This window comes from Peromyscus maniculatus, chromosome 7 (genome assembly GCF_049852395.1).
Source record: "Peromyscus maniculatus bairdii isolate BWxNUB_F1_BW_parent chromosome 7, HU_Pman_BW_mat_3.1, whole genome shotgun sequence".
Lineage (NCBI taxonomy): Eukaryota > Metazoa > Chordata > Mammalia > Rodentia > Cricetidae > Peromyscus > Peromyscus maniculatus.
In genome coordinates this window covers 107,647,992-107,661,414 of record NC_134858.1, presented here as the reverse complement: position 1 = coordinate 107,661,414, position 13,423 = coordinate 107,647,992, and the positions used below count along the sequence as shown (strand labels likewise).

Sequence of the window (13,423 nt, the reverse complement as noted above, 5' to 3'; positions counted from 1 at the left end):
GCCCTAAAATTAACAACGATGTTTGGTAGCTTCGAGACAGAACTAAGCATTCACGACTAGCTGCCAGTTCATTTCCACAGTATCAGCTTCACTTATTTCACATGAAATACAGGATAGATGTCTGTATATCTCAGAGACTCTAGGTTAAAATGAGATAATGGTCTTTTATCCTTAAGTAATAAAACAGCAGATAAATACAAAACATGTCTGACACCTTGCTCTGTGTTTGGCCCACATTATTAACTGTCTGTCCAGGCTCCAGTTTGTCTGTTGGAAAAGCTAGGAGAACTGACCGATCAGCGCCACTGTGGGATTCTTCAACAAGGACAATCAAAGCCATCAGTATGTGTATGCTTAATCTATATATTGTACATTGTTGTAGAATAGTCCTTTACACTGTGTAAAGATATTTCACAGTGGCTGCTTTAATAAAAAGGTAAACAGCCAATAGCTAGACAGGATTTTCAGAGAAAACTGAAAAGAAGAGTGGAATCCTAAGGAGTCCCCAGCCAGACAGAGAGGAAGCAGCATGGGGAGTACAGAGTAAAGGTAACCAGAGCCACTTAGAACATAGATGAAAAGATATGGGCTAATTTAAGCTCTAAGAGCTAGCTAGGGACAAGCCAAAGCTATCGGCCAAGTTTCATAATTAATAAGAAGTTTCTGTGTGGTATTTTGAGAGCAAGCAGGTGGGACAGAGACAAAAATCTATCTGCCTACAATACATTAGCACAGTGGCTGACCTAACAAGTTCATGAGGCTGACAGCTTACAAAAATAAAATTCCATGAGCAGTTGCTCAACAGTAATGTGTATAAATGAAGGCATGTGCATATTTATCAAACACTAATCCTATGTTAAACAGTGTCCAAACACATGCCAGAATCTTTTCACAGCCTGCAAAAATCACTGTTAAGATAACAGTCATGGGTCGGGCAGTGGTGGCGCACGCCTTTAATCCCAGCACTCGGGAGGCAGAGGCAGGCGGATCTCTGTGAGTTCGAGGCCAGCCCGGTCTACAGAGTGAGATCCAGGAAAGGCGCAAAACTACACAGAGAAACCCTGTCTCGAAAATCCAAAAAAAAAAAAAAAAAAAGATAACAGTCATGGCTTCTTCACTTGCCAATAAAAGATAGGATGACATTTCTTGGTTGTAAAAACACATCAGGTTTCAGTTGTGCACGAAATGAAGAGGTCACAGTAACCCATTTTCAATATATTGGTAAAAGTAAATTTTTAAGTTGGCTCCTAAAGACCCTATTTCCTAACATGTGCATCATCCCTACTGAAGCACACCTATCTATTCCTGATATTAGGGTTGGGCTATATAGCTGTGGTGGTTTGAATAAGAATGGCCTCCACATGCTCATATGTTTGAATGCTTAGTCATCAGGGAACAGAACTACTTGGGATGGATTAGGAGGTGTGGCCTTTGTTGGAGGAAGTGTGTCACTAGGGGTTGGCTTTGAGGTTTCAAAACCCAAGACAGGTCCAGTGGCTCTCTCTTCCTCCTGCCTGTGTATCCAGATGTGGAAATGTCAGCTACCTCTCCAGGACCATGTTTGCCAGCATACCCCTATGAACATCCCCATGATGAGAATGGATTAAACCTCTGATGGATTAAACCTCTGAAACTGTAAGTAAGCCCCAATAGTAACTTTTATAAAAGAGTTACTGTGGTCATAGTGTCTCCTCACAGCAATGGAACACTGACTAAGATAGATGTAGCTACCAGGAGCAGGGCATTGCTATGACAGACATGACCATGCTGATGGCTGGTGAATGTGGACTTTGGATTAGGAAAGCAGTTGAATGTTTTAAGTGTGGCTTAACAGGCTATACAAGTTTGAGTTCAAGCATAAAAGACAGTGCTGAGGGCTATCTGAACTGTAGGGGCACAACTCAAGAAAGTTTCCCAGGGGAAGAATGATTAGTAAGAGGCCTAAAGGCCTTTCTTGTGATATTTTGGTGAAGAATGTGTCTTTCTGTTCTTGTCAAAACAAACAAACAAACAAACAAAAAAACACAACAACAACAACAACAAAAACAACCTGAAGATAAACTGAAGCGTTTTGGATTAATGGTGTTGGTAGAGGAGATTTTAAGACAGCCTAGTATTGTCTCTGTCTCATGCAGATATAGAATGAAAAGGAGCAAGTTGACTAAGGAAAAATATAAAGTGTACAGTTTGAAGAGAAAAGGAGCACCAGGACATGTAGCAGCTAAGTCCAGTGCTCAAAGAGATAAAAAGTTTAAAGAAAAGCCTGAGGCTAAGTGGAGTAAATGGAGTAATGACCTCAGGGCAAGACTTCACCAAGTTAAGCTTCCAACTTACGGAAAGGAATATAAATAAAAAGGAGAGAAGAGAGAGAGAAGCTGCATCAGTGAAGGAAGTTGGTGAAAATGTACTTGAATGACAGGGCCAAGTTCCAGCCCCAGCAAACAGTAGACCTTAGCAGCTTGGCAAGCACTGCTTGAGGCTCAGCCTGGATCTAGTTCCAGCTACCAGCCAACACAAAAGGTCAGGAGGAGTGATAGAGATACAGTAAAAGGCCAATTGTGTGGCCATTACAGAAAAATGGGCCCTTAAGTCAAAATGAGATAAACTTCTATTTTCTAATATTTATATTAACAAAAGGGAAATCAAGAAATCTTGAATCATGTAATAGATTTATAAGGCTTTATAATTCACCAGAAACAAATAGGCAGGAAGTCTAAAATTCAGCTTAAAATATCCCTTATCCTTTATAGTAGGGATATTTAATATCAAGTATGTAAATACTCAAGATATACAAACAGCTAAGACTTACAAAGTAGAAAGAAACACATTGATTTATAATCACTAGCTCATCAAATACAGGGAATGACAGAAAATCTAGACTAATTTGTATTACCTAATCCACCATTGTATTACCTAATGTCTATCTCTTACAGGCAGTTAGGGGTAATTTTCAAAACACCACCATTCAAATTCCCCTTACTTACAGCCTCTTTCTCTCTGTCCATAATAGTTTCCAGCTCTTCAAAATGTCGAAGCTTGATCTCTAGTTTCTTCATCTGTGTCTCAACCAGGAGAGCTACGAGGGACTTGATCTTTCTCTCTTCCACAGCAGCCAGGTGCTAAGGGCAAAGACCATTCTAATTACTTAGGTAAATGAAAACACAAGAAAACCCCTGATATTTTCTAAAGGGAGCATCAGAATGGCTCAGTGGGTAAAGACACTTGTTTAATTGAAAAATTGAGTTCAACCGCCAGAACACATGAGATGGAGAGAATCAACTCACAAATTGTCATGATCTCACACCATGGAACCCCTTCTTAAACCCAGAAATAGTAACTAATTGTAAAGTATTAAAGGATAAGCTCACCACCAATCAACCAAACCTACCTACCTACCACCTACCTATGTTTTTATCTGAAACCTTTGATGAGCTACAAACAAAAACAAAGATGAATCCTTCACATCTGTCCTCATCATCCTTTCTTTGCTATGAAATATTCAGGGATAAGCAGTTTGTCTCTTTAGCTGCAAAAACCCTATTGCAAAGCTTTCCCATGGCAAGCATATTATGTGGGGCTAGGAAGACCAGAACAGCAATTCACCCTAAGCTTAAAGAAAGTATCTAGAGCTATACATACAAACACAAGAACAGAAAGGAAGTCACTCTGGAAGATGGCCGAATGACTCCACAGCCATGAGCATGACAGTTTCATTCATGTTTCTGACTACTAAGCAGCACAAAGAAGAAATGGGTCACATTATCCATATTGGCCAGGCTCTGACTATCCGCAATGATCAGCACCCAACAAATTCCAAAATACATTTTGCAGTCTCTTTATCATTATCTGCTAAATTTTGTGTGTGTTATTTGTACATGAGAATTTAATAATATGGAGAGAAGGCTATCTTTCTAACCTCTTTATCTCCTATAGAATCTAGAAGTTAACATATAGGAGGCATTTACGACAGACTTCTGGAACAATGGTGACATGATATGCTATATCATAGCTTTAACTACCAGGCTTTAAGAATGATTTCACTTTATTGGCTTTTCAAGACAGGGTTTTCTCTGTGTAGCCCTGGCTTTCTTGGAACTTGTTCTGTAGGCCAGATTAGCCTCAAACTCAAGAGATCCTCCTGCCTTTGAGTGCTGGGATTAAAGACATGCACAACCACTTATAGCAGGATTTTTTACTTAAAAAAATTATGTGTACATGTAAATAAATGTCTGCTTGTGAGTCTATATACTTGTGTGTTATTAACCACCAAGCCACCTCTCTGGACTCCATTGCTATTCTTTTACAGATAACAACAATGCAATGTCATGTACAAGCTGTGGAGACATCTCAACGAAAGCTAAAATACGTTCCTATGGCAGTGCACATAAATCTTTCGTGACATACACTGTGACACAATATGGTAAAAAATATTTAAAAAATTTTAAGCTGGTCATCACTACAATGAGAATACTATGGACTTTATAATTTGTTTAAATACATTAACTTCTATTTCATTATTGAGCAAGTCTCTTGTGACTGTAGATACCTGGGTACCACAGCAGACACCAGAGGCCAACTGTAACAAGTTCTTTCTAAAATGGGACTGGACTCAGGTACCCAGGCCTGAAAAACCTTTTTATCCATGGAGTCATCTTACTGGCTCATGTGTATTTTTGAAACATAAGCCCATATAAATAACACGAAATTGAAAAGTTACAACCAGATTTCAAATAAAGCAGGTTTCCTTTTCAGTTCTGTCATGAAGCCACCAGGAAGCCTTCCTACGGGAGAAACAGTATCACCAAGTTCTATACCCTTTTTTATGTGACTCTGAGTCACTGAAAACCATAGTGTTTGGCAGAAAATATTGTCTCCTTCAGATTATGTAGGAAATTGGAAGCGTTCCTTTGTATTATTAAATACACAATGCTAAGACATGTCCCCTCAAAACTGCAGATCATACATGTGATAGCAGAAGGGCATCAAGTATGAAAGTTAAACATGAAAAAAGTTAAATAGTTAAACATTAAATAGTTAAGTATGAAAAGTTAAAATAAAAAGTATCAGTTTCATTGGGAATTTAAGAACAAAACCCAGAAAATCTCAGAGCAGCAAAAAGGCAAGAAACAAGTCATAAGGGAAAAACCCTCAATGAAGAATGATTTTGTTCTCTGTGCCCTGCTGAGGCCTCAGGACTTGGGTATTATTGCCGTTTAGCCCGTGTTGGGCAGTTGTGTTGGTGAGACTAGGTTCTGACATATGAACAGATTATATTTAGGAACACATATGAATATACATGTATGTGTACAATAACAATAAATAGCATTTATTCCAAACAACATGAATTTGGAAGAACAAGGAGGGGCATCTCAGAGGGTCTGGAGAGAGGAAAGGGAGACAAGTTGTAATTACATTATTATAATATAATTCTTGCTGGGCAGTGGTGGCACATGCCTTTAATCCCAGCCAGGAGGTAGGGACAGGTCGATGAGTTCAAGGCCAGTCTCGTCTATAGAGTGAGTTCCAGGACAGCCAGACCTAGCTACACAGAGAAACCCAAGCAAAAAACTAGTTTGGATTGTGTCAGATTTCTTAAAACTAAACCAGGTTACAGCATGTACTCACAATATAATGAAATTCAAATTAGAGCCACGTATAGCAGCTAGTCAACGGAGAGGATATTTCTCCATTTTTCAGAATACCTATTTCTGAAGTCAAGAGTTGAAAAGCTTTCCTTCTTGTACATACTAATGAAAATGCTCTAGGAGATGCAGGGAAAAACTAGAAAAATCACATCATGGACTTCGCTGACCCTCAGGGTATGCATTTATGACAACCTGGCAACAGAAGAACCAAGGGATCCACAGAAGTATCAGAGTAAGAGCCCAAGTATTAAAAAAAAATGACTTTATAAAACTTGATGAAAAAAAAAAGTGAACTACCCAAAATACTACGTACAGTTCTGGAAAAGATAAGTGGTCAGGAACTATCACTTGGTATCTCATTAACAATATTGCTTGTTTTGTAATGTGTGTTTTCTAATTTTATGGTGCTGCGGATTACTGTTTCATTTTTTACTCTTTGGAGCTCAATTATTTTAATAGTAGTACTTGAGTTGTTTATTATACATAAAGTTGACACACATATTTTTGTTCTAAATTTTTAATATGTTCAAGTTGTATATTTTAAATAACTCACTGGAATAAAGAATAGTCTTGTATTCAGTTATGAGATGCTAATTCATCTCATATTATATGCAATATTAATGTCATATGTTTTATATGATAATTACTACTTACTGAGAAAATTCTATCAGTTTATGGAATGCTACATAGTATGTTTAATATCATTTACACATTAATTAGATATTTTGGTGAAAATACATGAAGAAATAAGCGAATAATTTGGTAAAAATACATGAAGAAATAAAAAATACATGAAAAAAACAAAACAAAAAAAACTTGATGAACAGATTGAAGACATGCCACAAAAGAATATGCAATTTCGGGACAACCCTAAGTAGAGATGATTAAGGAAACTAAAGTAGCCACTTCACTGTCATAGGTTTGAGGCAGGGATTCCAATGCGCAGAAGTAATTTCTGTTGACTCACACAAACAGGAAAGTGAACAGGGCTAGCTGCAGATAAAATAGTCTAATAGGCCAACTTTTCGTTTGGTCATCTATGTACTGTACTACATGATGACATTTGAGACATATGGAGTAGTTATGGTATATGTTTACATTATTGGTAAGGAAATGTTCTTCTCTATTGCTCAGTTTCCATGAATAAATCCTTGATTGCCATTTTAGTTTGTATGAACACAGAGTAGTTTATGAAGAAATTTAAGGCAAAGATATATGACTTTGAGAAAGTGGGATTTGAGAGAAATGGCTATATTATTCTGAGAACAAAAATATATCCTGGCTCTGAGGTCTCTAGTTCACTCCCCAGGTAAGGTTCAGATCCTCCTTCTAAGTCTCAGCACCAAGACGGAAGAAACCCCAGCGGACCTAGCCATGTGTGGATATGCCTGCCTATTCATGTTCGCCCAATCCTACTGCAGGTGTGGTTCATCACAGTTTGTCAACAGATGCAAAAATGGACATGGTCCTGAAGGAATACTCCCATGGAAAGGCAGAAGTTAACCGAAGAGCTCGATCTGAGACTCTAATTACCTCTCTATGCATGAGGGTGACAAGCATAATAACAAAGCTGTTTATAGACACAGAAAAACAAAGTCAGAGTAAGAGAAACTTGGACTGCTTAGTGAAGCTTTGCTAATTACAGTAATTTAAGTGAATTCCTTGCACCCTGATTAGCATCCAGCACAAAAGTGAGTATGTGCTGCATGAGCTCGATCAGATGCAGCTATAAGGCACTACACTCACACGTACAATTACAGCAGGAACATTTCTGCACTACTGTCACATTAGAGGGACATTTGCCTTAATACTCAACACTGGGAGCCTCTATAATCATAACACTCGGGAGGCAGAGGGAGGTGGTTCTCTGAGTTTGAGGCCAGCCTGGTCTACATGGTGAGCTCCAAGACAGCCAGAGCTACACAGAGAAAATCTGTATGGGGGTTGGTGGGGACTAAACAGTAAACCTCCTAGTTTTTAGAAATAGAGCTGATGATGAGCAGGAATAGACTGAGTGACAAAACCGTCTCTTTATAGTATTCTCAACTGCATAGAACAGTAAAGGTCAGGACTGATGATGTTTGATGCAGTTTCTATAAAGAGAAGGAAATCTAGCAGCCATGGTCCCTAGTGTATAACAGATAAAACAGTCAACCATTTTATTTCCTTATTATAAGAACTAGAGCACAGGATGGTGGTTAAGAACAGGAGAAATCACAGGAAGGAGGAGTAAGAGAACCATGCTCCAGGAGGGGAACGGTTAGAAATGCTAGGTTCTGCTTTTTAGAACCACAAGAAACAAAATAATTCCAAAGGAAAGGCAAGAGAAGAAGCTTAAAACTCAATAAAAGTCCTAATCATAAAACAAAAGACCATTTGAGTTGCATGATAGATAACGAGATAGTGGAAAGAGGCAAGGATTAAGAGGGGACTCTCTAAGAGTGGCTGGTCCTTAGCAGATGATGAAAGGGTAATTACAGACTTGGTACCAGAAAAGTCAGAGCAAACCTAAGACCAAGAAATCAAAGATAAACAAAGGTTACAGGTTTGAAGACTGAGAAAGGAGGAATGCTCTTGTAGCTTCTAATCTATACTGATGAGATAATCGTCAATGACATTATGTATAGCAAGAATTCATACACATCTGGGTGTAGTAGAGCACACTCAGCATCCAGAGGCAAGTGGGTCATCAAGGCTACGGAGTGATAAGCTGTTTCAAAACGACACAATCAAAACTCCATACAATTCAGAGACAAGGAGATGATGTCCAAATAATCCAACCTGGCAGAATACAGGAAGACATGAAAATAGAAAACTGTTTCCAATAGGGACCAAACTAAAGAAAAGGAAGCAATAAATTGGCAACTACATTAGTGCTTACAATTACGTAAGAGCATGCCCCAAAACTCACAGGAAAGGGAGGCATGGTGGCTAGGGAGGGAGAGACAGGTTGTGAATAAAATGGTGAGAGAAAAAGCATATAGTTTAGAAAGTATCTTTGAAATACATGGGCAAGAATAAAAATGCAGGATGTAAGGCTACATTAGTAAAAACCAGGTATGTGCCTGGGTTGTCTGAGCAATCCCCTTGGTTTGTAGTAACATCTCCAGAAATACTCCCTTCTGGGATTTATATCCACCTAGGTCCGAGGGGCAGGAACTCCGAACAGTGGCGTTGTGGTTTGAAGTGTCTGACCTATGAATCTGCTATGACTCATACCTTACAGCTTAAACACTTAAGAGTAAGTAGTTCACATCAGCAGAGTGTTTGAAGGACTATGAAAGAAGATCTGTGTCAACATGTGAAGAAATACTCAAGACAGATGATTAGGAAAGTTCTAGAACCTGCTGGTCCTTGAAATCTGGTAAATTATCATGGAAGGAAACCACTCAGGAAGAATGGATGATTTTTTTTTAATTTCATATATTCATCTTCAGAATGCTTTAAAATGCTAAATTAACACGAAGCGTGGGAAAATAACATTTTCCTGTCTTCTTAAATATGCAGTGCAGCCGAGACCATGTTATAAATAGAAAAAACCACCCCCAGAAAAGCTGGCAAATTCAAGAAGAAAAAGCTATTTTAGGTTCTTTCTTTCTTTTCAGTCTGTAACATCAAGATGAAGAATTATACAAAGAAGGAGATTTTGTCTTAAAATCATTAATATTTCAATTTGGTAAAAATTATTGAAACAATGATCTAAGACAAGTTCCATAGGCAAACTAAAAATGGAGAATTGAAAACAGGCCTTCAATTGGTGGCCTCCACAAAGCTAAAGACAACAATGAAGGGAAGGAAAACTGTCACCCCTTAGGACCGGATCCACTCTCAACACCCTCCTCCTGCCTGGGGATTTCTTAACCTAGAAATGTCATTCAAGCAAACAGTCATCTCCTGCTGGGAGGGAGGTTCTTTATACTAAATGTTCCCAATTAACTAAAAACAATATGACCATTCATAGCTTAAGAGAGCACGGGAAAGGGGCTGCTGGGGCAAACCTTGGCTTTGGTAGCAGCTGAGGCGAGAGCAGCTGCTGCGGCTGTGGCAACGTTTCCCTCAGAGATCTCATGTTCTACTTTCTTCTTCCCGGTATCGCTTTCTCTTTCTTTACACGTATCAGTGAGTTCCTTGTTCTCTTCATTCTCCTTTTCTTCTGAAAATATTTTTAAAAAGCTTTGTTACGAGTGTACGTAAGTCTCAATAACACATCTTAACCACTTTTGCAAGACAAACTGGACTGATGTTACCAGTCTCACTGACTCGCCCCCTGCACGGAAGTGCACATCTGGGGATATCTCAAGTGGCACGTCCTGTCTTTGTGTCACTTTCCTATTTCTGGGTATAGCTCCCTTGGATATGAAGGTGAGTGCAGGGGAGCACAGCTAAAGACTCATCTGTTTCCTAAGCAGCAGAATGTTCGGAGGACAACTGGGTCTGGATGGAATCAGAAACTGAGAATAGTACTCCACAAGTCTGAGACAGACATGAGGGACTGCTATTGCAACAGACAGAATATAGTGGCAAGAATAGGACAGACAGACGGAGTGACACCCCCCAAAAGAACAATGGAGACAACAAACTGGAAGAAACAGAACACAGACACAGAGAGACCAAAGAACAAGGGAATTTAAATGTTGGTGAACAATTTGCTTAATCTCTATTGAAAACAAAGAGGGAAAAGCAGCTTCCAGAATAAGCACTGGCATCTAAAAATTCAATAAAACCCATGGGCCAGGCATGTGGTACAAATCTTTAATCTCAGTGCTTTGCAGGACTGTATACTCAGCTTCTCTAGAGCTGAGACGAAAGGATGGCAGGAACAGAGACTGCCTAGATCATACAGAGAACTGAAGTCTAGCCTAGGCAACTTAGTAAGACCCAGCCTCAAAAACTTCAAAGTAAACAACAACAACAAACCACCAAGCAGGACTGTGGATATGGCCCAAGGTACAGTGTGTACAGCCCCCCCCCCCGCCCAACAGACTGAAATTAAATGAAGAAAGCCAGCAGGGAGGCACAAGCCTGCAATCCTAATACTTGGGAGGAAGCAGCAAGAGGGTCAGGAGTTCCAGACCAACATCAGTTCCGTATCAAGCTTCAGGTCAGCTTGGACTGTTCCAGCCACCGTCAGAAAGCACAGGAGACTAGAGCAAAGTGGGTAAGAAGACTCCCTGGCTGCTCTTCCCATAGGACCACGGCTCAGTTCTCAGCATCTCAATGTCAGCTCACAATTATCTACAATTCCAGTTCCAAGGGTAATGCGCATATGTGGCAAAGACATGCACACAGGCAAAATACCCATGCACACAAAATAAAAACTTAAAAATACATAGGAAGCTGAGGTAGGCAGATATTCAATTTCCAGGCCAGCCTGAGCTACATAGTGACACCTTGTCAAACAAACAAACAAGCAAGCAAGCAAGCAAGCAAACAAACAAAGCAACCAAAACCCACTAACAATAAAACAAATGTATTTTTCTTAAAAAATAATATTTTAAAGGAGGAGTATCATGGAGTATTTGTTTAACTATGTAAAGATGAGTTGCAATTGTTTATGTTGCGGAATATTTGTTTAACTATGTAAAGATGTGTTGCTGTTTTACCTTGCCTGCCTAAGGGACCTACTGGTCTAATAAAAAATTGAATGCCCAGTAGGAAAAGAGAAGGTATAGGCAGGACTTCTGGGCAGAGAGAGTAAGTAGGAGGAGGAATTTAGGCTCAAGGAAAAAAGAAAAACAGACACCAGTGGCCAGCCAGCCAGTAAAGGAGGAAGCAGGAAAATAGGACTACAGAATGAAAGAAAGGTATTTTTCCCTGAAGAAAAACACAGATGAATAGAAACAGGTTAAATAAAAAAGCTAGTGAAACAAGCATTCATAATTAACACTACGTCCCCATGTCTTTATTTGGGAGCTGGTTGGTAGCCCAAAGGAAAGCGAATCTGCAGTGGAGAATGGCTGGAACGTCTTTGGGGTCTGTGAGTCACAGGCTAACACAGTCGAGGCTAGGGCCCAGGTCACCTGGTCTGACGTCCTCATTGACTTCACTGTCCTGCTCCTTCTCACTGTTTTTCTCATTTTCTCCATCTTGGGTTTTATCACCTTCATCCGATTCATTTTCCACTTTGTTTTCTGCCTGAAATTAGCACAAAACAAGAGCAGGGAGTAAGTAAAGCAGACGTTTGAGGAGTGAAAACATCTTAAGCTCACAACAGGCTTCAGTATTTTTGCCAAGAAATAGACGAAATTCTGATGGGCCTGGTAAAGAAGACCTAGAAATGAGACTAACAAATTTTGAGATACAGTTTTTTGTTTGTTTTTCGGTTTTTCGAGACAGGGTTTCTCTGTGTAGCTTTGTGCCTTTCCTGGATCTCACTCTGTAGACCAGGCTGGCCTCGAACTCACAAAGATCCACCTGCCTCTGCCTCCCGAGTGCTGGGATTAAAGGCGTGCGCCGCCGCCGCCGCCACCACCACCGCCCTGTGAGATACAGATTTTTAATCAATTTGAAATCTAGGTGCTCGTGGAATGATACATCTCCCAAGCACATAGTATCTGCTACCAAAACCAGGTTTACAATGCCCAAAGGACTAGAGCAGCTAACCAGTATTATTTACTGATTTAAAAACAAAACAAAACAAAACAAAACAAAACCAAAAAACACCCAAAACATAAAAACTACATGGGCACACGCTTAATTTTCTGTGGTGCCCTCATGTTCATGTGTGGTATGTATACATATGTTTGCATAAATGTGGGTGTACATGTACAAAGAGCCCTGTGGTTAACATTGGTAAATATCCCCAGTCATCATTCCACATTTTTCAATGAGGCATGGTCTCTTAAAGTCATAATGCTTGGGGATCCTATCTCTGCCTTCTGAAGCTAAAATTATAGGCAGGCCAACATGGGCACCTGGCATTTCTGTGTATTCTGGGGATCTAAGTGATAAGTGTATTAAAGGGCTGAATGCATTTGACTGTCACACCAGAGGAAAACTTGATGAAATGATTTTATCATGTCATTTACTGATGGATTTAGGAGCACAGCAACTGTGATCATGCTTTGGTAACTGAAAATCAATTCATCGGGTCAACATTTGGGAATTTTGAAATTTCTGTGACCTCTAGCAAACTAGAGAACACAGTCTTTAAAATGGAAACTACCACTGACTTGGTGAGGCTATTTGAAGAATTAATTGAGAGGCTGGAGACATGGCTCAAGAGGGAAGGGCACTGGCTGTTCTTCAGAAGATCCAGGATGGATTCCTGGATCTACATGGCAGTCCATAACCACCTGTAATGCTGTACGAGGGAACCAGATGCCCTCTTCTGGTCTCCCCAGGTACCAGGCATGCAAGTGGTACAGATGTGCATGCAAGCAAGCAAGCAAGCAAATAAATAAATAAATAAATAAATAAATAAATAAAGTAATAAAGTAATAAAGTAATAAAATAGTAATAATAAATTAGATGAAGGCAAGGTACAGGGGTTCAGCACTCCAAAGAGAGACGCAGGCGAGAAATGTGTGAGTTTGAGAATGATTGGTCTATACAATGAGTTCCAGCCAGCCAGAGCTCAACAGTGTGACTATGTTGCAACAAAAATAACCCAAAAGCTGGGTCTTAGTGGCTCATGCCTTTAATCTCAGCACTCAGGAGGCAGAGACAAGTGGATCTCTGTGAGTTCAAGGCCAGCCTGCTCTACAGAGCAAGTTCCAGGACAGGCAGGGTTGTTACACAGCGAAACCCTGTCTCAAAACAAACAAACAAAGAAAAAC

The 13,423-nt window shown here is 39.7% G+C and overlaps 1 protein-coding gene across 3 annotated transcripts in view; it reads right to left on the bottom strand.

Annotated features, from left to right (window-relative positions):
- The window catches only part of Smarcc1 (SWI/SNF related BAF chromatin remodeling complex subunit C1), a 127,493-nt gene that overhangs the window by 30,760 nt on the left and 83,310 nt on the right, over positions 1-13,423 (bottom strand). For all 3 annotated transcript variants that reach the window (XM_042281738.2, XM_042281739.2, XM_042281740.2), the window contains exons 23-25: positions 11,666-11,780; positions 9,644-9,798; positions 2,985-3,119 (exon numbers count right to left, since the gene is read on the bottom strand). In XM_042281738.2, the coding sequence (XP_042137672.2) occupies positions 2,985-3,119; positions 9,644-9,798; positions 11,666-11,780 (405 nt within the window). The remainder of the gene's footprint in view (positions 1-2,984; positions 3,120-9,643; positions 9,799-11,665; positions 11,781-13,423) is intronic.